Genomic DNA, 23,277 nt, shown 5'->3' with positions numbered 1-23,277 from the left:
AGAGTGATTTTTAAGAACCACATTTTAATATGGGTTTTGAACTTTACTTCTAGTCCTTTAGGAAACTTGTCTTTTTGAAGACTAGGTAGGTAGGTGACACCCTCTGTTGCTCCAGAGCAGCCTTTCAGAAACTGTTAGATATTTAAGCAGGACTCAAAAACAAAAAATTTTTAAGTGGAATAAAACGCCTATAAATGTGTGTATATTGTTATATGGTAAGAATTAAGTCAGAATGCTGCCATTTTCTGTTATCTTATTCTGAAAAAGAATGAAGTTATATATCATTCTGCAACTTGAAAAATTATGCCGTAAGCACAGATCATTTGAAGAGCTGATTTAAAGCTTTTATGGAGTGGTTTGCACTCTTTATAGATAAATATTGAACCAAGACACTAGCCAGTCCCTCAGAAGTAGCTAACCAATGTCATATAGTCTATAAATTCTATCCAGTGAAACAGCTGCAGTTTACTGTTGGTGCCAACCTATTCAGTAAACACAAGCTTTGGTTCTACACATGTCTTTCAAATTAGGAGATTGCTAGGGAGTACCGTACTCATAAGTCATGAAGAGAACACTGTGATCTTTTATTTTTTTTCTGAAAGTGAGCCAGTTTTCTCCTACAGTGGTACTATGCTTGATATTTTAGATACTGAACTTAGAAAACACAAAAACTCCTCAGTAGCTGCTGTGTACTGAGTGCAAGCGAGTCACTTAAAGAAATGGTGGGCTGGGACACCTGGGTGGCTCAGTTGGTTGAGCATCCAACTCTTGATTTCAGCTCAGGTGATGATCCCAGGGTTGTGGGATCGAGCTCCGGATTGGGTTCTGAGCTGAGCATGGAGCTTGCTTAAGATTCTACTCCTATTCTATTCTATTCTATTCTATTCTCTCTCAAATAAATAAATAAATAGCAGTTAAAAAAATAAAGAAATGGTGGGTCAAACAATTTCCTCGACACATCCCCAGGTGGGATGCTTCAGTGACAGCTGTTATTGATTACTATGAGAGTTGCTGGCTGAGTGTAGCATACAGATGTGGAGTGATGTTGTTACCACAAATCTTAATCGCTATTAGAATTTAATATAGCTTTTAGAAGTTACTATAGAATATTAGGCACCTAGCTTGCTTTCACTAATTTGTCATTTCGAGGCGCTTGGGTGGCTCAGTTGTTTTAAACATCCGACTTTGACTCAGGTCATGATTTCGTGATCTGTGAGTTTGAGCCCCATGTAAGGCTCTGTGTTGACAGCTCAGAGCCTGGAGCCTGCTTTGGATTCTGTCTCCCTTTCTCTCTTCCCCTCCTACACTCCAACGCGCGCGCGCATGCGCTTGCTCTCTCAAAAATAAACATTAAAAAATATTGTCATCTTTTAATTAGGAAGAATAGTGACAGATATTCCTTTTTGCATCATTACGTGACTTACATATTTCTTTCAACTTCAGATTTTATTATATTATGGGAAGGACCTGAATTTTGCAGAGAATTTAATTTACCTTAAAAGCTTATTATTTTCTTTTGGTTACTTCTACTTTATACCGTTGCCCATTTTATGTATTTGGACATATAAATGCATTCTTTAGAGAGATCATTTTTTCTTTTATTGTATATGTATCAGTTGGAATTCTCATAGTACCCAACTAAAAGGTGGCATAAGTGACAAGAGTTTTAACCTCTTACATAAAATGTTCAGAGGTAGAGTCAGTTCCAGGATTGACTGATTCAGCAATGGTACCAGAACTCTCTATTATTCTCTTGCCTTTGCAGTCATGGCACAGAATGGCTACTGCTTCTTTACGGTATCACCTCTAAAATCAGGAAAAGGAGGAGGACTTGTCATTATCAGGGATAAAAATATTTCCCAGAAGCCTTCAGACTTAGCATCTCAGTGGTCAGAACTGGATCAGCACTTATCTTGGAAGCTGTCATTGGCAGAGAACAGAGTTGTGATGGACTTGATCTAATCATGGTTTCATCCCTTGGCTGAAGGCATTCCCTTGACCACATTGCCACCACGAAAACCAGATAAAACGAGCGTTATAATACCAGGGCAGATGGTGAGGGATGGCTATGGCCATAATTAACCATGAGGAGTTGATACCTGTAGTCAGTTTCACCAACAAAGGCAATATAAAACTTTGTATCTATATATTTTTCTCTTAGACTATTAAATTCAATGAAACTATCCCACAGTTATATCCAGAAAATGTGCTCTATGATAGAAATTTTCTATTTTATCATTGTAATTACTGAAATTTTAAAATACCACTTTACAGCAACAAATGGTCATTCAGAGTGCTTACGGCTACTAATAGGAAATGCAGAACCACAGAATGCAGTCGACATTCAAGATGGAAATGGACAGTAAGTTTTAATAATTTTTAAATTATTTTTAAGATGTGTGTTAATCTTCATACTTTTAACCCTAAAAGTCTGTCATACTATGTAACTGAGTAACAACAAATACAGTTTTCTCACTTTAAGTATACTTTAGAAGTTGTATCACAAAAAGGCATATTTAGAAAACAGGAGTTTTTTTTCATGGAGTAGTCTTAAGTTGTAACACTGAACCTATTATTACTCTTGTTGCTCAGGACTCCTCTGATGCTGTCTGTTCTCAACGGGCACACGGACTGTGTTTACTCACTGCTGAACAAGGGAGCAAATGTAGATGCCAAAGATAAATGGGGAAGGACAGCATTGCATAGAGGGGTAAGCAAAAATATTCCCATTGCCTTTCAAAAATTTCTTAGGATCTCCTTTTACCTAAAACTGAACTAGGCTATGTTTATTCTTCTTCATTAAATTTCTCCCAGATAGTCTTTACTCTTTCTTTTAGTATTATAGTTTTTGAGTGTGAATTTTAAACAGCTGTAAAACACAACTTAATCCAGGAAACAATAATGTTGGAACAAAATTTTAAAAACCTAAGACCTTAAGTAGAATTAATGTCAATTTTACTTTTTCTCATCACAACTATTTTCTTACACATTTTTGTCGTTTTCACCTTTGAAACCTTTCACCTTTTTACGTTGTTTTCACTGATTTATAAGTTCCTTTGTTCCTGTTTTTTGTAATATGTGTATTTTGACAAAGTTAATGCTTTAGATAAACTTTTAGGCAAATTTCAATAAAAATATTGAATTACTCAAAAAATGATAAATGCTTTGATTGATGGTAGAATATGGGAAATACGGACTTCAAAAGTTTTTAATTAGCAAAAATTGGCATGTTACCCAAGATGACATATTCAACTACCTGCAAATAATTTTTCTTTCAGGCAGTTACAGGCCATGAAGAATGTGTAGATGCATTACTTCAACATGGTGCTAAGTGCTTATTTCGAGATAGCAGGGGCCGGACACCTATACACTTATCAGCTGCCTGTGGACACATTGGTGTTCTTGGAGCCCTTTTGCAGTCAGCAGCATCTGTGGATGCAAATCCAGCCATAACAGACAATCATGGATATACAGCACTTCATTGGGCTTGCTACAATGGTTAAGTATACACATGCAAATCTACATTAAGTACCATTAATGCAACAAGTAGAGACAAGAAACTCTAGTATATAGCACTCTGATATTCATGAATATTTGTAAGGCAAAGTGTAAGATCGGTAGGAAGCATAGACATCATCTACTACATAGTTCTAGCTTACTCCTATCCCTTGTCATGCTAAAGCCAAGACATTAGTTTGTCAAAGATCTTTTGAGATAAGCTTTCATTAAGTCTGAATTTTTTCTAAATCTTTGCTTCAACAGGTATTTTGCATTTTTAACATACTTTTATAACATGTGTGATGTCTTTTGTATAGTATGCTTGTAGTTTGATTATGTTCTTTTACTTTCTAAGTGCACTTGTGTTAGGCAAAAAAAGGTGGAGAAAATGAAACTGTATCACATTCTGAACTGAAATCTGTGCATGTTTTCAGAGCATATTGTGAGATAAGATCCTTATGTCAATAGTAACATGTATGCTCAACATTTTAAGGGAATAAAATTCTAGCAGATCACAGAAGTAGAAACTTCAGAAACTTCTATTGTTAACTTTGCTGCATAGATCCTTATGTCAATAGTAACATGTATGCTCAACATTTTAAGGGAATTAAATTCTAGCAGATCACAGAAGTAGAAACTTCAGAAACTTCTATTGTTAACTTTGCTGCATAGTTAGAACACACATACTTTTAGCTTCCTAGAGGCTCACAGCCAGATACTCCTTTTATAGGTAAGCTCACTTCACTCAGAGAAGTATAGAGCTATGTTTAAGGTATAACTGTTCAAAATGGAGTTTGGCTTATGAAATATCACTAAAATAAGTAATGAGGCATGTTGAGAGAGAATGATTTTTGCCTTGTGTAGGGCCACAGATTTGATCATGTTGTAAAATGCTAAGATACATGACATACATTCCAGACATCAGTTCTGTCAAATTTTGGGCTTTGGGCTTAGCCAGGGATATGAAGATTTTTATTTGTTTTGAATTTCATTGTAGCATTCAGATTACTATTAGTTGTCAGGAGCATACCTAGAAAAAACTAGTTCATAATCATAACAACTTTCCCTCAAAATGTTAAGAAAATAGGGGCGCCTGGGTGGCTTGGTCGGTTGAGCGTCTGACTTCGGCTCAGGTCATGATCTCATGGTCCGTGAGTTCGAGCCCCGCGTCGGGCTCTGTGCTGACAGCTCAGAGCCTGGAGCCTGCTTCCGATTCTGTGTCTCCCTCTCTCTCTGACCCTCCCCCGCTCATGCTCTGTCTCTCTCTGTCTCAAAAATAAATAAACGTTAAAAAAAATTTTTTTTTTAAAATGTTAAGAAAATATAAATTGCCTCTTGATATAAATGTTGACGTGCTTAAAAAAGTAAGTATAGTATCTGTTCTAAAATTCAGCTGTCTGCTTTATGAGAGAGTTTAGGTTTCTCTCTTTCTGTACTGTGCTGCTTCATGGTTCTTCATTGGAGCCATTTTGAGGTTTTTTGTTTTTGTCTTGTTTTGTTTTTAACTTATTTTGAGAGAGATAAAGAACAAGGGAGGGAGGGAGGGAGGGAGGGAGAGAGAGAGAGAGAGAAAGAAAGAGAGAATCCCAAGCAGGCTCTGCACTGTCAGCACAAAGCCTGATGTGGGGCTCAAACTCACAAACTGTGAGATTATGACCTGAGCTGAAACCAAGAGTCAGATGTTTAACCTACTGAGCCACCCAGGCACCCCGTGCTGGAGCCATTTTGACAAATAATGTTATTGAGTTATGGTGAAAGAAGAGAAACCTGAATCTTGCAAAATTATAGTTTAAATGTTTTCATAAGTATTTTATAGATGCAGTATTTGAATGCTCATATTAATCCTTGTGCCAGAATTGAGAGTTCTAATCTTTTGCTGTGAGAAAGTTTTGATCTCTTCTTAAGGATTGTTCTGTGATTACTGTTGGGCATCCATCATCTCTGAGTACTGATGGTACCATCAAAACTTGAATAGTTCAATGTATTACTAATTCACAAGCTTAGTTTAGTCAGTTTCATTTTTACTGCCTCAGATCCCTAGCCAGAACAGTTTTGTTGAAGATTAAAACCTTTGGGATTTTAGATTCTTTTTCCCTTTTAACTCAGTAAAGTTGGTATTTAATGAGTAGAGTGAAGTGGCCAAATATTCAGGCTGAAGTCCAGAGTCAAAAAAGATACTGTATTTTGCCAATGGAATTTGTTTTTATGATGTAACTTGACATCTTCGCAAGTAGAGGAAAACCAAAACGATCTAATATAGTAGGGATACACCTTATGGATGTGAATTTTATTTAAGAAATGAAAGTGTTTTGAAGCAGACTTTTATTGCTTGATTTTTTTTTTTTTAAACATATCAGAATTAACCATTGGAAAAATCACACAGTAAGCTATCTGTCCTCAGGCACAGTATTTAGTGTGAATACACTGCTGTAACTATCCTTTGGAGAGTTGCTATCTAGTACATTTCTTATCAGATCTTTATGAAGAACATGGTTTCCCTAAAGTGAGTTCCTGCTGTATTACTGCTGAATTTAGACTCTAAACATGTTGTGTACAAGAGACAAAATAGACAAAATTTTGCATGAGCTTCATGCCTGGTTGCTATTTAAGGATCATAACAGATGTGTCTAATTTCCAGACTGTAGCAAAATTGTGATGATTCTGAATTGAGCTGGAATGAATTAGATGTGTATTGGCTATATGCAATAAGAGACCATACAGACAGTCTAAAATTAATACCATATTTATAGCCAAAAGTCTATTTTATAGTTTGGTGTTCTGAGAGTAGAATATATAAAATGGTTTTACTTCTGCTAGTAATTATTGTGTAGCTAAAAACAAAACTGGATGCACTCCAGTAGACCAGAAAACAACCTTTGTCTAAAAATTAAAATGGAATGATGACAACGTATTACAAAAGAATTGGTTATACATGCTAAGTTTTAGAGTTCCAGATTTCCAGTTTATGTAGTCATTCAATCACAGGACACTCTTAAGGGTATTTATATTATCCTTTTGTTGCTTTTAAAAATTTATAAATTTTTGTGAAGCTCTGTGTATCTTCAGAATATCCCTCTGAAACATGAAGAGACCAGTTTTCTCATCCTTCCATAAACAAGGACACAAAGTGATGAGTTTTCACCTTGATATGATTGCTGGAGATAATCCATAGCCCAGAACTCTGTCTTTGCAGTATGCAGTCTGCTCAGAGAGTGATTCTCAAACCTTTCAGTCTCAGGACCTGGGAGTTAGAGCTATTAATATTTACTATATTGGAAATGAGAACAGAAACTTAAGAATATTTATTAATTAAAGTGATCCATCAAATGTTAATATAAATAACATTTTATAAAAAACATATTTATAATATAAATAACATTATAAAAACATAGTATAAAATAACAGTTTTATAAAAAATAACCTCTTTTCAAAACAAAAAAGAATTTTAGTTAGAAGAGTGGCAAATTTCTTTACAGGCTAGTTCAGAACACTAGTTATCAGTGGTACCCCAAGGTTCCCCAGACCCACACCTTGAGAACTGCTATCTAGGAAAATAGGAAACCCTTAAATCTATAATGGACAAATTTCCATGGCTACTTCTTGGTAATGAGTTGACATTTGGAGAGAATGAAAGCAAGGCTTTTCTGGGTGCCTGGGTGGCTCAGTCAGTTAAGCATCTGACTCTTGATTTTGACTCAGGTCAGAATCTCACAGTTCCTGATACTGAGCCCCCTACGATCCACCCCCCCCCCAAAAACACACACCCCCAGTGGCAGGCACTGCTGCTTGGGATTCTCTCTCTTCTTCACTCTCTGCCCCTCCCCCACTCATGCTCCCTCTCTCACTCTCAAAAATAAACATAGGGACACCTATGGGTGGCTCAGTGGGTTAAGTGTCCCACTCTTGGTTTCAGCTCAGGTCATGATCTCACGATTCATGGGTTTGAGCCCCAGGTCAGGCTCTGGGCTGACAGTGGAGAGCCTGCTTGGGATTCTCTGTCTCCTCCTCTCTGCCCCTCCCATGCTCGCTCTCTCTCTCTCTCTCTCTCTCTTTCTCTTTCTCTCTCAAAATAAGTAAAACATTTAAATTAAATAAAATTAAACTTAAATAAAAGCCTTCTCAACCTCAGCATTATTGGCATTGTGGGCCAGATAACTCTTTGTTGTGAGGGACTAACGTGTGGATTGAAGGTGTTTAGCAGCATCCCTAGCCTCTTTCCCACTGTATGCACTCCTTTACCCCATCCTCAGTTGTGGTGAGCAAAAATGTCTCTAGACATGATTAAATGTCTCCTGAAAGGCAAAATTGCTCCAGTTGGGAATCCCTGGATTAGAGAAAAGAACTGACAGAAGATGGAACAACTACAGATTTCCTAAAACATACTTTTATGGTAAAAACAGTTATAAGATAAAGGAAGATCTTGGGTGCCTGGCTGGCTCAGTCGGTAGAGCATGCAACTCTTGATCTTGGGGTTGTGAGTTCGAGCCCCACATTGGATGTAGAGATTACTTAAAAATAAAAAAAATATTTTGGGGCACCTGGGTGGCTCAGTTGGTTGAGCGTCTGACTTCAGCTCAGGTCATGATCTCACGGTTCGTGAGTTTGAGCCCTGTGTCAGGCTCTGTGCTGACAGCTCGGAGCCTGGAGCCTGCTTTGGATTCTGTGTCTCCCTCTCTCTGTCCCTCTCCCCCTCATGCTCTGTCTCTTTCTCTCAAAAATAAATAAATATTTAAAAAAATTTTTTTAATAAAAAAATAAATATTTTTTTAAAATAAAAAAGGATGCAACCTTTTATTGGCAGCAATTAGTACAGCAGTTGGGGTATTTTAAAACTAAAACCCTGCTTTGAAAATTGGGTAAAGAAAATCTGAGGTTTGGGTTTTTCCTTGTCTTCAAAGTTGCTATTAAAAAGTGTGAGCCTGAAATCTAGCAGTAATCCATATACTTGTCCTTCAGCCCAGCAGTATCATTTCTAGGAAATTGTCCTACAAAATTGTCCTACAAAATTTTTTTTTTTTTTTAAGTACTGGAATGTTTCATTTACAGTATTGTTGGTACTATAACAAAAACAAACCAGCAGTCAAAATACATAATTAGAAATTAGATCATTTATGATAGACTTTAATACTGTGAAGTTTTTCTAAACATTGAAGAATACAATTTCTTTATATGCTACTTTGGAAGGATGTATACAATTTATTAAGTGAAAAACAAGTTGCAGAATTAAAAATTTACATAAAAGTTTTAAAAAGAAGTGCATGTTTATGTGCATGTAGTTGTATATGCCTAGAAATTTTCTGGAAGTGTTAAGATAATAGTATTACAGTCTAGAAAGTGGAACTGGAGTTGGGGGTAGGGATAGGGGCATGTACTTTTTCCCTCCAGACACTTCTGTAGTATTTGAGATTTTATCATTAGCTCATTAGTAAAATCAGAAAATATTTAAATTTTGAAGTTAATTATGCTGTATAAATATGTTAATTTTAAAGTTCTATTATGCTATAGAAATATGACTTTAAAAATGACTGGAACTAGTTACTATGAAAAAGATAATGAGACTAATTTTTTTCCCCATAAAACAAACATTTGTTGTGTCAGTTTATTACTGCTTATAGCAGTTAATAAACTGCTATAAAATTATAAGAAGCTTCTGAATTTCAGGTCTTGAGGTTGTGCTTTGGATTTCAAACTCCTAGAAATGAGATGTTTAACATATTCATTGAACTCTAGTTATTTTAAATCCATGTAAAGTTTTTTCTTATCTGTGTTAGGGATGTGTGGGTGTATATGTGGGCACTTCAGTATCTTTTTTGGATTTTAATATCCAATTCTCATTTACTTATTTAGGTCATGAGACATGTGTAGAACTCCTTTTAGAACAGGAAGTTTTCCAGAAAATGGAGGGAAATGCTTTCAGTCCTTTGCATTGTGCCGTGTAAGTAAAGGCAGATGAATCACATTTGTTCTTAACTATTTACGAAGTGCACCATCGCTGTGAGTGACCACTGTGCTACCTTACACAGGATAAATGACAACGAAGGTGCTGCTGAAATGTTAATCGATACATTAGGTGCCAGCATCGTGAGCGCCACAGATTCAAAAGGAAGGTAGGAACTTCACTGTGTAGGAAATAGTTTGATTTGCAATAGGAAAAAATTTTAGCTACTAGTGTGGAAGAATTTGTAGAGAACCCTTTATTAACTAAAAGCTGATTTTTATATTTGCAAGTATTAATTATAAAATCTTAACTATGTTCTCATTATAAAAGACTTTCTTATTTTTATTATGATTTTTAGCCAGTCTTCCTCTTTAAAACTTTAAAATATAAAGATTTCCCTTTTTTTAAAGGTATGTTTATTACCCAGAGGTTATTGTTAATAAAGTTAGCAGCTTTCTAAATAGGAATAAAGACTGAAGGAAAGTCCAGTGGTTGCAATGGGTGGCAATACTGGGTCAGGATTTATTTCCTTTATTTCTTTAATGATGTAATTTTTTTAACAGTTTTATGTTATATTAGATTAAGGGCCTTTTACATTATCAGAAATACAAATTACTCTGTTAGAAATTAGTAAGCTCCAGTAAACCTATTTGTATCCACGCAATGATTTTATAGCCTAATATGTAAACCCTTGAAAATTGCTTATCATAAATTCAGGAATAATTTTTTCGAGAGTATACAACCTACAGATTTAGTGAAGTCTTCCCATTTCTTTGCATTACAGAACCCCTCTCCATGCGGCCGCCTTCACAGACCACGTAGAGTGTTTACAGCTGCTGCTCAGCCATAATGCTCAAGTCAATTCTGTGGACTCTTCTGGGAAAACACCTCTCATGATGGCCGCAGAAAATGGACAGACAAATACAGTTGGTAAAGAAAGTGGTTAAGGCTTTTATTATTATAATGCTATGTTGCTTATGTATGTTTAACTTATGGAAAACTTAGATCTCAAACCTTCTGATTCTATTGAATCTGCCAGTTTTCTCCCCACCCTTGAGCTTTAAACCTTTATTAACCAGCTTTCAGCCCACATTTTTATCTAGGGCCACAATGTTTTCATTTGCCCTTACTAACTGAACAGTCCACTGTGGCAAGGCAGTATAGAATAGAGGTTAAGACACTGACTCTGGAGTTAGATGGACTGCATGTGAGTCCTAGCTCTGCCAATTAAATGACCTTATGCCTCAATTTTTTAATTTTTAAAGTTGAGAAAAATAACAGGGGCCTACTTTGTAGAGTTACTGGAGAATATGAATCCAGGGCACTAAACTCTCACAGTTAGTTGCTGTTGTGTCTGTGCCTTAGACAGTAATGTGACCATATAGTGTGTACATTGTATATTACAGTATTTTTCTTGTCCTTAAACTTTCACTAGAGGGATATTTTTGCTTTGTATCTTTCTCTATAGTGAGTTTATTAGTAATCCAAGATATGTATTCATAAACATAAGATTTGATGCAATTTTCCTCCCAGAGATGCTGGTTAGCAGTGCTAGTGCAGATCTGACTTTACAAGATAACAGTAAAAACACCGCCCTCCATTTGGCTTGCAGCAAGGTAGGTACTCATTTTAAGGATATGTTTTCATTGTTAATATCAACAATGGCATTTAAAATTTTTCCATTTCACTAAAGTGAACAGAGCTAGAGATCGAACCTCTGTAATGATCTGTAACCTCTTTAACCTCTGTAATGATATCTCTGACTGACATCAAATTTCTTGAGAAAAAAAAGAAAATATTGTATTAGTCACCCTGATATATGAAAGTCTCCAGTGGGCCAAGTAAGTTTTGGAGTATAAGCCTAAATGTAATTATTATCTTCCTTTAATCTCTCCAATCTTAAATATTCTTGTCCTCTGCCCTAAGCCTACTCCACCAACACATGTTGGACAAATATTTAAGGCATAATTAGCCAAGAAAATTCATGGCATTTATATGGTGATGTACATATTGTATGGACTAGAGTTGAGGTTTACTGTATTTGTAAATTTATCTTTAATGATACCTACGTTTTTAAAAGTTATTTGCCATAATTTTAGGGTCATGAAACTAGTGCCTTGTTAATACTGGAAAAGATAACAGATAGAAACCTCATCAATGCAACCAATGCAGCCTTGCAAACGTGAGTATTTTCATGTCTGGTATAAACCTTGTGACCTAGAATTATAAAAATGATTAATAGTTATTTTTTTTCTAACATGGGACTATTGGCATCAGTCTCAGTCACAGAAGCAGTTAAAAAGTAGAGTATCATTTTTATAATTGACAAAATTCATTTCTAAAGTCATCACAATTAAAAGGCTTATCATTTTAAAAGTTTTTGGACTGAAACTTTATAATGGAAAATACTGTGGATTTTTTTTTTCTTGATCTGATTACCCATAATTTTATGAAGAAAAGTAATACTATTCTGTGTCTTTTATGGAAATGAACCGGAATGATATGTTATTTGACACCAGCAGTATATGAGGTAAAAGCTTTACATGTGTCTGTAAACTAGAGAGATTTCAGAAAGAATCAAGTTCTTAATGTGAGCAGCCATCTTTCAAGTGACTGCTTAAGTCTTAGACATACATCTCCCATGTTTCTCTTCTAATTTCTGTTTGCTATTCTACTTTGAGTCTTGGTAAAAACAACAACAACAACAACAACAACAAAAAATTCATAATACTGGTTCCCATTCACATATCAGCCATATCTCTTGAGGTTCTAGAAACTAGTTATGGAACCTGTAAATTACTTTCAAAGCCTATTGGAATTTGTGCTATTGCAATTTATGACTTTTATTGTATATTCTATTATATGCATTTGCCAACTTCATTTCTCAAAACAACCACTTAAGAATGCAGTTTAGTTAGTAAAATCTTTTTAAACATTGAGTCTTAGAAGGAAACAAGAGGTATTGGTAAAAGTGAATTGCTGGTGAGGCCCAGGGTTGTGCTTATGCACATTGGCAAGATTTGACAGTGTACTCTGCACGCTGATTTTTTTGTCCCCCATTACCATCTTTATTGCTGTTAGGACTGGGTGCCTCAATTTTGTATCTCTGGGTCATCATAACTTTGCAAAAGTGCTCCTCAACAACCAGGATTGAGAGAGAGAGAGACAGAAAGAGAGAGAGAGAGAGGGAGAATGTGCGCGCATGCACATGCAAGGCCTTGTACCTATTTGTGTGTACATATATACATTTTTTCCTCTAGACCTCTGCATGTTGCTGCCCGAAATGGGCTAACGATGGTGGTTCAGGAACTTTTGGGGAAAGGAGCAAGTGTGCTTGCAGTAGATGAAAATGGTAAGTAGGTTCTGTATTTTCTTTCCTTAAACTGTATTTTACTAGAAGCTCTTATCTTTTGATCCATATTTGAAGTAAAGTAAATGTGGATATTTTTTATTGGTCACAGAGAACAGCTGAAATTAATATTGAATAGTACTTTGTGGCAAAAGGAATAAGGGCAAGAAAAATAAGAAAAGTCTGTCTAACAGATGAACTTCGGAATTTCACTAACTTTGGTTTAGTGTTACCACCTTTGTTCATCTTAGTATTCAAAGAATTTGTTCTGTCAACAAATACTTACCAAGGCCCTAAAGTTAATCTTCCTACTAACTCATTAGATCCTATCCCCTTTTGCCTACTTGAGACTATCACTTTAGCAATTCTTCACTTTGTGTCCTGCAATAAGGACCTTTTGTAGGAGTCTTCCTAGATTATTCCCATCAGTATATAAACATTATTTCCCTCATCTTAAAAAATCTTCCTTTAATTTACTTCTGCAGCTACTGCCATATTTCTCTTCCTCTTTGCAGCAGAATTACTCAAGTGTTGGCTTTCTGCTATCCCCATTTCTTCTCCTCCTTCATTCTCTCCTATGGGCCCTCCGGTCAGACCTTTGCCCCTACCACACCGGTAAACTGTCTCAAGATCACCAATGACATCAGAGTTTGGCATAACTGATTATGCCTTTCTCTTTTTCTTTTCTTTTTTTTTATAGGAATAAGGCTTTTAATAGGGAATTAAAAATAGACAGGAATAAGGGACTAACTGGGGATGTGAAGGTTGCAATCTGCCATAGCAAGTGTCTGTGGCAAATAATCCAAAGAGTCTCCATATTTCCCTTTATACTGCACACAGTTACATGGATAAATAGGTACAGATTACTTTAGGTCAGGGTAAGAGGGAGATTACAGGGGTGCCTAGGTGGCTCAGTTTAGTGTCTGACTTTGGCTCAGGTCTTGATCTCATGGTTTGTGGGTTTGAGCCCCGCATTGGGCTCTGTGCTGACAGGTCAGAGCCTGAATTCTGCTTCGGATTCTGTTTCTCTCTCTCTCTCTCTCTCTCTCTCTGCCCCTCTCCCACTCACACCTGTCTCTCAAGAATAAATAAGTGTTAAAAAAAAAAAAAAAAAAGGGAGGGGCGCCTGGGTGGCTCAGTCGGTTAAGCGTCTGACTTCAGCTCAGGTCACGATCTCACAGTCCGTGAGTTCAAGCCCCACGTCGGGCCCTGGGCTGATGGCTCAGAGCCTGGAGCCTGCTTCTGATTCTGTGTCTCTCTCTCTCTCTGCCCCTCCCCTGTTCATGCTCTGTCTCTCTCTCTGTCTCAAAAATAAATAAACGTTAAAAAAAAAAAATTAAAAAAAAAAAAGATTATAGTATCCTTCTTTAGGTGAACACAGTCTGCCTTCATCCACAAATACATGGTTCCTTGAATTAATAACCAGGTGAGGGTTTGTAATTTGGTATTTTGATGGTTGGATTAAATAACCAGATTCAGTGGAACCAAAATTTTTAATTTTTTATTTTATTTTATATTGAGGCATAACTAACATGCAATATTAATGTTAATTTCAGGTATATACTTTTTTCTTAAAACTCTTCTTTACTTGGCTTTCAGGACTTCATACTTCCTTGGGGTTTGTCGTATGTTACTAGCTACTCCTTCTCAATTTCTTTTGTGGAGTTTCTCCCTCTTGTGCCCAGTTTCTTAATATTGGAGGGCTCTAGGACTCAGTCCTTGGTTCTTTTTCCTTTCCCTATCTACCTCCAGTCATTTGGTTCTGGATACTACCTACATGCTGAGAATTTCTGGATTTGTATCTGTAGCCCAGACCTCTCATAATCTCTGTGGAGATATGATCCATTTGCAGATCCAGCTGCCTAATTGACAGTACTGTATGGATGTCTAATAAACAGCTCAAGCCTAACCTGCTCAGAAGTTAACTGATTCTCCTTTTCCCTGCCAAGCCCCTTCTCCCCACAGCCACCTGATCTTAGTCGATGACAATTCTCATCCTTATAGATGCTCAGGACAAAAACCTGGAGTCATCCTTGACTTCTCTCTCTCTCACCTAGTGTAGTGTCCTTCATATACTATTGATCTACCTCCAAAAAAGGCCCACTTTTTTCTCTTCTATTCTTACCACCCTGGCCTGGATCCTTTTAAAATATGTGAGAGTCTTCACTTATAATGATCTACAAGGCCCTACATGACTAGTCCGTGGCCATATTATCTCTCTGACCTCATCTCCTGCTCTTCCTTCTCTCACTCCATTCTGCCATGCCAGCCCCTCTGCACACCAGGAATGTACACGCATTGTGATCTTTGTTCTGGCTATTTTCTCTGCCTGGAACACTCTGTCCCCACTCAGTCTTTGACTAAGTCCCTCACCTGTTTCAAATCTTTACTCAAGTTTTATCTTCTCATTGAAGCCTATCCTGAACCCCATCTGTACTGCAACCTGCTATAGACAGCTACCATAGCATGCTTAGTCCTGGTTAACATGCTCTATTCTTTCCTCTTCCTTTTTTCCATAGAGCTTATCTTCTAATATATTGTATATGACTTACTTTTTTATTATGTTGACTGTGTGTCTCCCCACTAGAATGAACATAAGATAAGCTCCATGGGGACAGGGAATCTATATCATTTGCATTCGTTGTTATATTCTGAGTGCTGAGGTGAGTGCCTGGATATAGTGATTATTTGTTGGGTGAGTGATTGTGCCAGGCACTGTACTCAATTCTGAAGATAACGATGTAGAATAAGACCGTCTACTTCCTTGAATGGAGTATAAACAGGCTGTTAGAGTGCCCTGGAAGTGGTTCGTTTGGAATAAACTTAAAATGCAATGCAAACACTTAAGAGAATCTTTAGACTCTTGCAGGATCAGGAAAGGCATCCCCAAAAAGCAACTTATAAGCCAAAATCCAAAGGACAAGTAAAAAAAGTAGGGAGAGAGTGACATGTTTAAAAATCTAACAGAAGACACCAACTATTGGAGTACACCAGAGTCTCTTAGATCAAGTGGCAAAAAGGATCTGTGCACTAGGAAATTAGCAGTTTGTCTGCTAGATTAGAATGGGAAAACAAATTAACATTTATAGTTGAGATAAGGTAGTGACCAGAATTATGGTAGAAGCACTGGAGATGAAAAAATGTAACTGTTTCTAGAGATCTTATGATGGGACTCACAGGGACTGTGTGAGGGAAGAGGTCTCACACCACCTACCTTCGAGTGCTGTGTAGATGGAAGTGCTGTTGTTTAAGATTAGAAAGTAGGAGGAAGAGCTAGAGCTAGACTCCCAAGTGGATAATGGGACATAGGGATCTGGAGCCCAAAAGCAAGATCTAGATTGGACATAGAGATGTGGGAATCATAAGTGTATGTAGTCATGAAATCCAAAGAAGTGAATGCTCTCACCTATAAATTCAGACCTACATAGCTTTTTTTTCATTTATGTTAATTTATTCTTGAGAGAGACAGAAACAGAGAGAGAGACAGAGCACAAACAGGAGAGGAGCAGAGCAAGACAGGGACACAGAATCCGAAGCAGGCTCCAGGCTCTGAGCTGTCAGCACAGAGCCCGATGCAGGGCACGAACCCACAAGGCATGAGATCACGACCTGAGCCAAAGTCGGATGCTCAACCGACTGAGCCACCCAGGCACCCCAGACTTACATAGCTTTAAAATAAATTTTCATTATCAGTAAATTACATTTCTGGAAATATAGCTACTATATATAGTTTAAAATGAGGAGCCTAAAATGCTAACCGTATATGTTTGGCCACATTGTGAGACTCTGAATCAATAGCTAACATTCAAATCTTTGTTGATCATTTTGAAGATTTTATATATATTTTTTCCTTATAAAGAAATACAGGGGATAATATAACATCATAATGAAGGTCACCTATGACCACCTGGGTATCTTCTAACACACTTTGCAATGTGAAATAGTAATCATGGTCCAAAGTTGATATGTCATAGCAATATATTTCCATGGATTTTCTGGAGGAAGCGCAATGTTTTATACTTGCATGGGATAAATTAGACCCTTGTCCTCAGGCAGTTTACTTCTCTTACTTTTCTCTTTAGCTGACCATATCAACTCCATGCAGATGAGAGGAGCCTGGTTTTCATCATATTCCAGCTATAAAACACTCCTGAGATGCTCTTCTCCCCCAATCCCTACTCATCCAAGGGATCATGGCCTATCTAATGGGTCACTCTGACTACAATACAATAGGTACCTTCAGACTTTCAGCAGAGCCCTTTAAAGAAGTATGGGCATTGAAGCACTCTCCTACACATTTTGAGTAAACAGGGTTTAATTTAAAAATGCACATGTGGGGTGCCTGGGTGGCTTAGTCAGTGAAGCTTCCGACTTTGACTCAGGTCATAATCTTACAGTTTGTGGTTCAAACCCCGCATCAGGCTCCGTGCTGACAGCTCAGAGCCTGGAGCCTGCTTTGGATACTGTGTCTCCCTCTCTCTCTGCCCCTCCCCCGCTCACACTCTGTCTCTCTCAAAAATAAATAAGTATTTAAAAAAAAATTTTTTTTTTTTTTTTAAATTTGAAAATGCACACGCTTCAGTCACTCCTGCCAAGCTTGTAGGGGCACCAGCTGTTCCCTTCAGCCCTTGACAAAGGGAAGATTTATGAAGGGGAAAAAACAACTTTTTTTTTCTGAAGGCTAATACAGCACGGATAAAAATATATAGGAGATCTGGAAACCACCAAATGCCGGTAGTTAGAATGGATAACTAAACCATGGTATAATCACAATAGTGGAATGTATAACAGTGAAAATGGTATATACTATATACAATACCATGGATAAATCTCACAGACATAATGTTAAGCAAAAGAATCAAGGTATAAACTAATATATACTGTGTGATTCCATTTATATTGAGTTCAAAAAAAGTCTAAACTATAGTGTTTATGAATACAACTAGAAAGGAAAGCATAGCCATGTTTATTACTACATCAGGTATTTATTACCACATCAGGTGTTTATTACCAAATCAGGATAGTGGTTACCTTTGTGAAAAAGAAGAAGGGTAGTGATTAGTAAGGAACATGGGGTCTCCTGGTATGCTGAGAATATTCTTTCGTAATCTGGATGGTGGTTACATGAATGTTTTTTTATAAATCATTTAGCTATTTAAAAAACAAATACAAGGGGTGCCTGGGTGGCTCAGTCGGTTAGGCGTCTGACTTCGGCTCAGGTCATGATCTCACAGCTCGTGAGTTCAAGCCCCGTATCGGGCTCTGTGCTGACAGCTCAGAGCCTGGAGCCTGCTTCTCATCCTGCGTCTCCCTCTCTTTCTGCCCCTCCCCCGCTTGTGCTCTGTCTCTCTCTGTCTCTCAAAAGTGAATAAATGTTAAAAAAAATTTTTTTAAATAAAAAAATAAAAAACAAATACGAGTTTACAAAATATATACAGCTGGCCCTTGAACAACATAGGTTTGAACCACATGTCATTTAAAAACATGGATTTTTTACAGTACTATAAATGTATTTTCTTAGGACTTTTTTCTCTAGCTTACTTTCTTATAAGAATACAGTTTATAGTACATATAACATACAAAATATGTGTTGATTAACTGTTATGTGTTATTGGTAAGGCTTCCAGTCAACGGTAGACTATTCAGAGTTACGTTTTGGGATGTCAAAAGTTACACACAAATTTTTGGGGTACATGGGTGGCTCAGTTGGTTAAGTGTCCAACTCTTGATTTCGGCTCAGGTCATGATCTCACAGTTCATGAGTTCCCAGCCCCGCGTCAGGCTCTGCATTGACAGCGCAGAGCCTGCTTGGAATTCTCTCTCTCCCTCTCTCTTCCCCTCCCTCGTGTTCTTGCTCTCTCTCAAAAATTTTTTAAAAAGTTACAGATTTTCAACTATGCAGGGGTCAATGCCCCTAGCTTCCCACCACATTGTTCAAGGGTCAGCTTGTACATATATGAGTATGAAAGCTAAAACATGAGTGTATATAGTAATAGGGAAAACTGTGTCCAAATGTGCAACAAAAATGAAGCTGTATATTAAAACTTTAAGAGATTTGCTGCTAAAGTTCCATATGGGGTGATCTAAACTGAGCATCATATTGTGTGCTCTCCCCATCTTCTCTTTCACTTCATCCTCAGGGTCTTGTACCAGCCGGGGTACCAAATGTTTACTTACTCAGTTTGTTGATACTTTGCAGTGCCTTAAGGCTAAGCTTAGTCAGTCTTCTAACGAAAGAAACAGTTGAAAGCAAAACATTTGTTTTGGCTTAGGAGTTTTTAAAGTTTACCTGTTTTGGGGCGCCTGGTTAGCTCAGTCAGCTAAGCATCCAACTTCTTGGTTTTGACTTAGGTCATGATCTCAGTTCATGGGTTCAAGCCCTAGGTAGGGCTCCACACTGACAGCATAGGGTCTGCTTGGGATTTTCTCTCTCTCTCTCAAAATAAATACATTAAAAATAATAATAATAAAGTTTACCAAAAAGTTGATCGATAGCCAACTGTCTTTCATTCAATACACATCTTTGGGCACCTGCTCAGTGCCTCATTCATGAATGTGTACACTTTTAGATTTCTCAGCATGTAAACTCTTAAGTAACTATAAATTAATGATTAAGATTCTTCCGGCATTCTGAAGGAAGCTTTATCAGTCTGAGGTGTTCTTGTTTTTGTTTTTGTTTTTGTTTTTGTTTTTAAATTCTAGCTCAGTATCTTCTGTGAACTCAGGTGGATATGGTTTAAGTTTTGGGATCTTGAAGCAATCACCATCTCCGGGCCTCAGTTTCTTTCCTCTTCTGTAACATAACTAAGGTCTCCTCTCATACTAGATTTCTATGACTTTTCTCTTTTCTACTGAGTGGAAATTTTCTAAATCGTTTTAAACAAACAGTTCATTATAAACCAGGTAATTTAAAACATGTCTGAAATTGAAGGCCATTTGAGCTTATTTCCTTATATCCATGCAGTGGGTCTCAGGATGTCTAATTATTTAAATTTTATCTTTAATTCTAGGCTATACCCCAGCTTTGGCCTGTGCTCCCAATAAGGATGTGGCTGATTGCCTGGCTCTCATTTTGGCCACCATGATGCCTGTCTCATCAAGTAGCCCTTTATCATCCCTGACATTCAATGCCATTAACCGTTATACCAACACCTCAAAAACAGTCAGCTTTGAAGCCTTGCCCATCATGAGGAATGAACCTAGCTCCTATTGCAGTTTCAACAACATTGGCGGGGAACAGGAGTACTTATACACCGATGTGGACGAGCTCAATGACTCTGATTCCGAGACCTACTAAGAGGCTGAGCCAGAGGTCTAAGTGAGGAGTTCTGACGCTAACGCTTCAGATTGTGCTTTTTCAGGAAAAAGGCACTTTCTTACTCACGTACAAATTCAACCTAAAAGGAGAGATCACAGAGTGAGCAAGTATGAGAAATGTGATACATTAGGAAGAAGAGTTTTAAAGGCAAGTTTTGCAAAAGGAACTTCTAGAATCTTGAAATAGACTTGACCAGAGAAAAACACTTTGATGTCAAGTTACTTTGTGGAGTTGTTTAATTTGGTTTTGCAGTGCCAGGAATAATTTGGGACACTGTGCACCCTAATCTGCTTACACAAGCAACACTATTCTAAAAGAAGAGATAAGGACACTAGATTAAAAATTTACCAATAAAACTACAACTAAATTTAAGGGCAATAAAAGTTTGGTATAGTAGGCATTATGTGCACAGCAAATTGCCAAAGGACCAAGTAACTTAAAAGTTTTTTAATAGAATGCCATTTTGTGGAAACTGGAATAGGTGAAATGAGACATTATCTAAACCAAACTTTAATATTTCTGAAAATGAAGCTGAGATTTGGTTTTAAATGTTGATTTTTTTTTTTAAGAAAACATCTGAAAGCCTTCGAATACTGTATTAAACCATGAGAGAAAGCAGATGTATTTTTACATTTTTTCTTTTACATAAAAATTTAAAAATTCCAACTTTTATAATATTAGAATTAAAAACCAGCTGACTGAGTGCAGTCAGGGTGAAAATACTGGTGATATTGACATGAGATAGATTGGAGTCGGGCTGTTGTTGCCCACTTTTGAATGGTTTAGGTTTAAAATTGAACTATTTTTGTTTCAAAATGTAAAGAATTTCTTAGAAGAAGAAAATTTCGTGAAATCAAAAAAGTAGATTATTTTCACCCTATTGCAGCTATATGGTCCTGGGAAATGGAGTTTTCAACCTCACTACTTTGGATGGTACAGCTTTGTCTCTTATGTTACTTTTGTGCCTCCACAATGGATTGGGGGATTTTTGTTTTCACTGTTTGGTGAATAATCAAAAGAAAATCCCTTGTTACTGATATGTTAACATCATCGGGTCTCTTGGAAGGCATTTCTGTATTGGGTCCTATTCAGATTTAAACATGCTACTACTTGGGGAAGGAAGCAGTTGCCTGTCGAATTGGAAGACTGCCTTTCAAATAACAGAAAGGCTGATGTTTAGGTTTTTAAATAACCATTTATATGGTTCTGCTTTTACTGTAACTGTCACTTTCCCAGTAAGAGTGATTTCACGTATGTAAGGGGTGTTACAGATCTGGGTGAAGTTCCAGAAATTTTCACAGAATGATACCCAATTTCATTTTATCCTTTTTGTATTGTGCAACTGGAAACTTTATGACATTGTAAATTATCAGCTGGTTTTTCTGAATATAAAGTGTGAAAACACAGAACAGTATTTTGATCTATTTGATAATTTTGTGGGGTTTTTGAAGAATTAATGAGCATGTACATAGAAATAGTGACTGCTTGAATACTGTATTTACTTGCACTCTTTCAGTACATCAAGATACCTGTATATTTTAGAGTATAATAAAACACAGATGTGAGTTGTATTTAATGAATAATGTATTTGTATCTGTGCATATTACCTAAAAATCTATAAAGTTTCTAGGGCATTGACTACTAGATTTTAAGCATTTTTTTTCTAAAATATTTACAGAAATTATAAATGTAATCCTCCATCTTTTCTTTATAATATAAAGAAGTCATAATGGACCCTTCCTAATTGTTAGTGGTAGGAAGGTGAATATGCATTTTAAAGACAGTGGACTACATTTTCTATTGTACCTTTTGAAAAAAATGAAAAAAAACTCAAGAGGATTCTAAAAGTATACATATGTGTGCTTTCTCTTTCCTTTTAGGAATTCTCTTCTGAATTCCCTGAGGGAATTTTCTAGAATCTCAGAATTGAAAGAGACCTGAGGTTCATCCAGTCTAACCTCTTAACAAAATGCAGGAGTCCCTTCTACAAGGGTGATCTTTCCACCTTGAACACTTCCAGTGACTCTACCTCACCAAGCAGTCCATTCAGTTGTTGAGCAGCTCTAACTGTTAGAAAGGTCTTCCTTAGATGGAGTTGAAGCCTCCCTCCCGGTAACTTCTGTCCTTGTGCCCGGGTCTGTCCTCCAAGAGAACGCTGAGAACGTTGGAAGGATGAATCTTACGCCCTCTGCCATGTCTTCTCTTTTACAGGCTGTTTGACTTACCTGCTGAAGTGATTTCCAGAAGGACTCATGAAACACACTGTTAGATTTACCCATCTAATGAAATCCAAGGTGTAGCTATAAAGTAACAAGCTGTTTTTAATTTCTCCTCACACACACCAAAACTTAGGTCTTGCATCACTTTATGTAAATGATGCCACTGCTGAAATTGTTTGTGAGGTGGTTATTTCAATTGCTTGCCCACTAGGAAATCTGTTTCCTTGCTTTGTGGTCGCATTTTGTGATAGTCTGTCCCCAACTGATCAGCCACTTCTTTGGTCTGAACCTAATGAGGGGAAATCCCAAGCTACTGGTCCAAATAGTATTTGAGCAGCACTAGTATGGTTGGAGTACATACATGGACAGCTTCAGTGAATGAACACAGGGCCACAGTAAGTTCCTTTACAGTTACACCTTGTATGTTAAAAGCATTCAGGCCCTGCTCTGAAGTGGTTTTTATCCTCATACAGAATAGAAGAGCCTGTTTGCTTTTTTAACTTCTGCATGGAAGATGACATCTGAAATATCTGATGTGTATTATAGTAAAACCAGCTTCTGCTCTAGAACTACTTTGGGGGAAATGGTGGTAATAGCAAATGACTTCCTTTAACAAGACACTCATCTCAAACAGTGCCATTTAGTTCAGGAGATCTCTAAGTGTAGCTGTCATTTGGGGTTTAATTTGGCTTATATTGGACCTTTTAAATGAAATAAAGTTTTTTAATGCAATAAATCAAGTGTCTTTCATTTTTACATGCAAACTTTTTTTTTCAAACTTCTTTATCTTTTGATGGCTAATTAGTATTCAGACTAGTTTTTACCCTTCTTTAAAAACTTGACTTCTCACAAAAGCTGTTTTAGAATTTAGATGAGCCTAATGGGGTTTTTCAAATATTCACTCAACAAATATTTATTGCTTGCTTGCCATATACTTGAGGGTGGGGATGGGCAG

The 23,277-nt window shown here is 37.0% G+C and overlaps 1 protein-coding gene across 10 annotated transcripts in view; it reads left to right on the top strand.

Annotated features, from left to right (window-relative positions):
* The window catches only part of ANKRD28 (ankyrin repeat domain 28), a 196,541-nt gene extending 173,483 nt beyond the window's left edge, over nt 1-23,058 (top strand). For 9 of the 10 annotated variants that reach the window (XM_042956703.1, XM_042956697.1, XM_042956698.1 and 6 more), the window contains 10 exons: nt 2,275-2,362; nt 2,593-2,710; nt 3,279-3,498; nt 9,346-9,433; nt 9,522-9,605; nt 10,221-10,366; nt 10,970-11,052; nt 11,536-11,618; nt 12,697-12,788; nt 19,796-23,058. In XM_042956703.1, the coding sequence (XP_042812637.1) occupies nt 2,275-2,362; nt 2,593-2,710; nt 3,279-3,498; nt 9,346-9,433; nt 9,522-9,605; nt 10,221-10,366; nt 10,970-11,052; nt 11,536-11,618; nt 12,697-12,788; nt 19,796-20,082 (1,289 nt within the window). In that variant the 3' untranslated portion in view covers nt 20,083-23,058. Of the gene's footprint in view, nt 1-2,274; nt 2,363-2,592; nt 2,711-3,278; nt 3,499-9,345; nt 9,434-9,521; nt 9,606-10,220; nt 10,367-10,969; nt 11,053-11,535; nt 11,619-12,696; nt 12,789-16,867; nt 17,109-19,795 lie in introns of those variants that run through there. The other variant, XM_042956699.1, reaches the window with a different exon arrangement.
* Nucleotides 23,059-23,277: the final 219 nt, after the last annotated feature.

This window comes from Panthera tigris, chromosome C2 (genome assembly GCF_018350195.1).
Source record: "Panthera tigris isolate Pti1 chromosome C2, P.tigris_Pti1_mat1.1, whole genome shotgun sequence".
Lineage (NCBI taxonomy): Eukaryota > Metazoa > Chordata > Mammalia > Carnivora > Felidae > Panthera > Panthera tigris.
The sequence above is the reverse complement of the archived record's forward strand: the minus strand, read 5'-3'. Positions and strand labels throughout refer to the sequence as shown.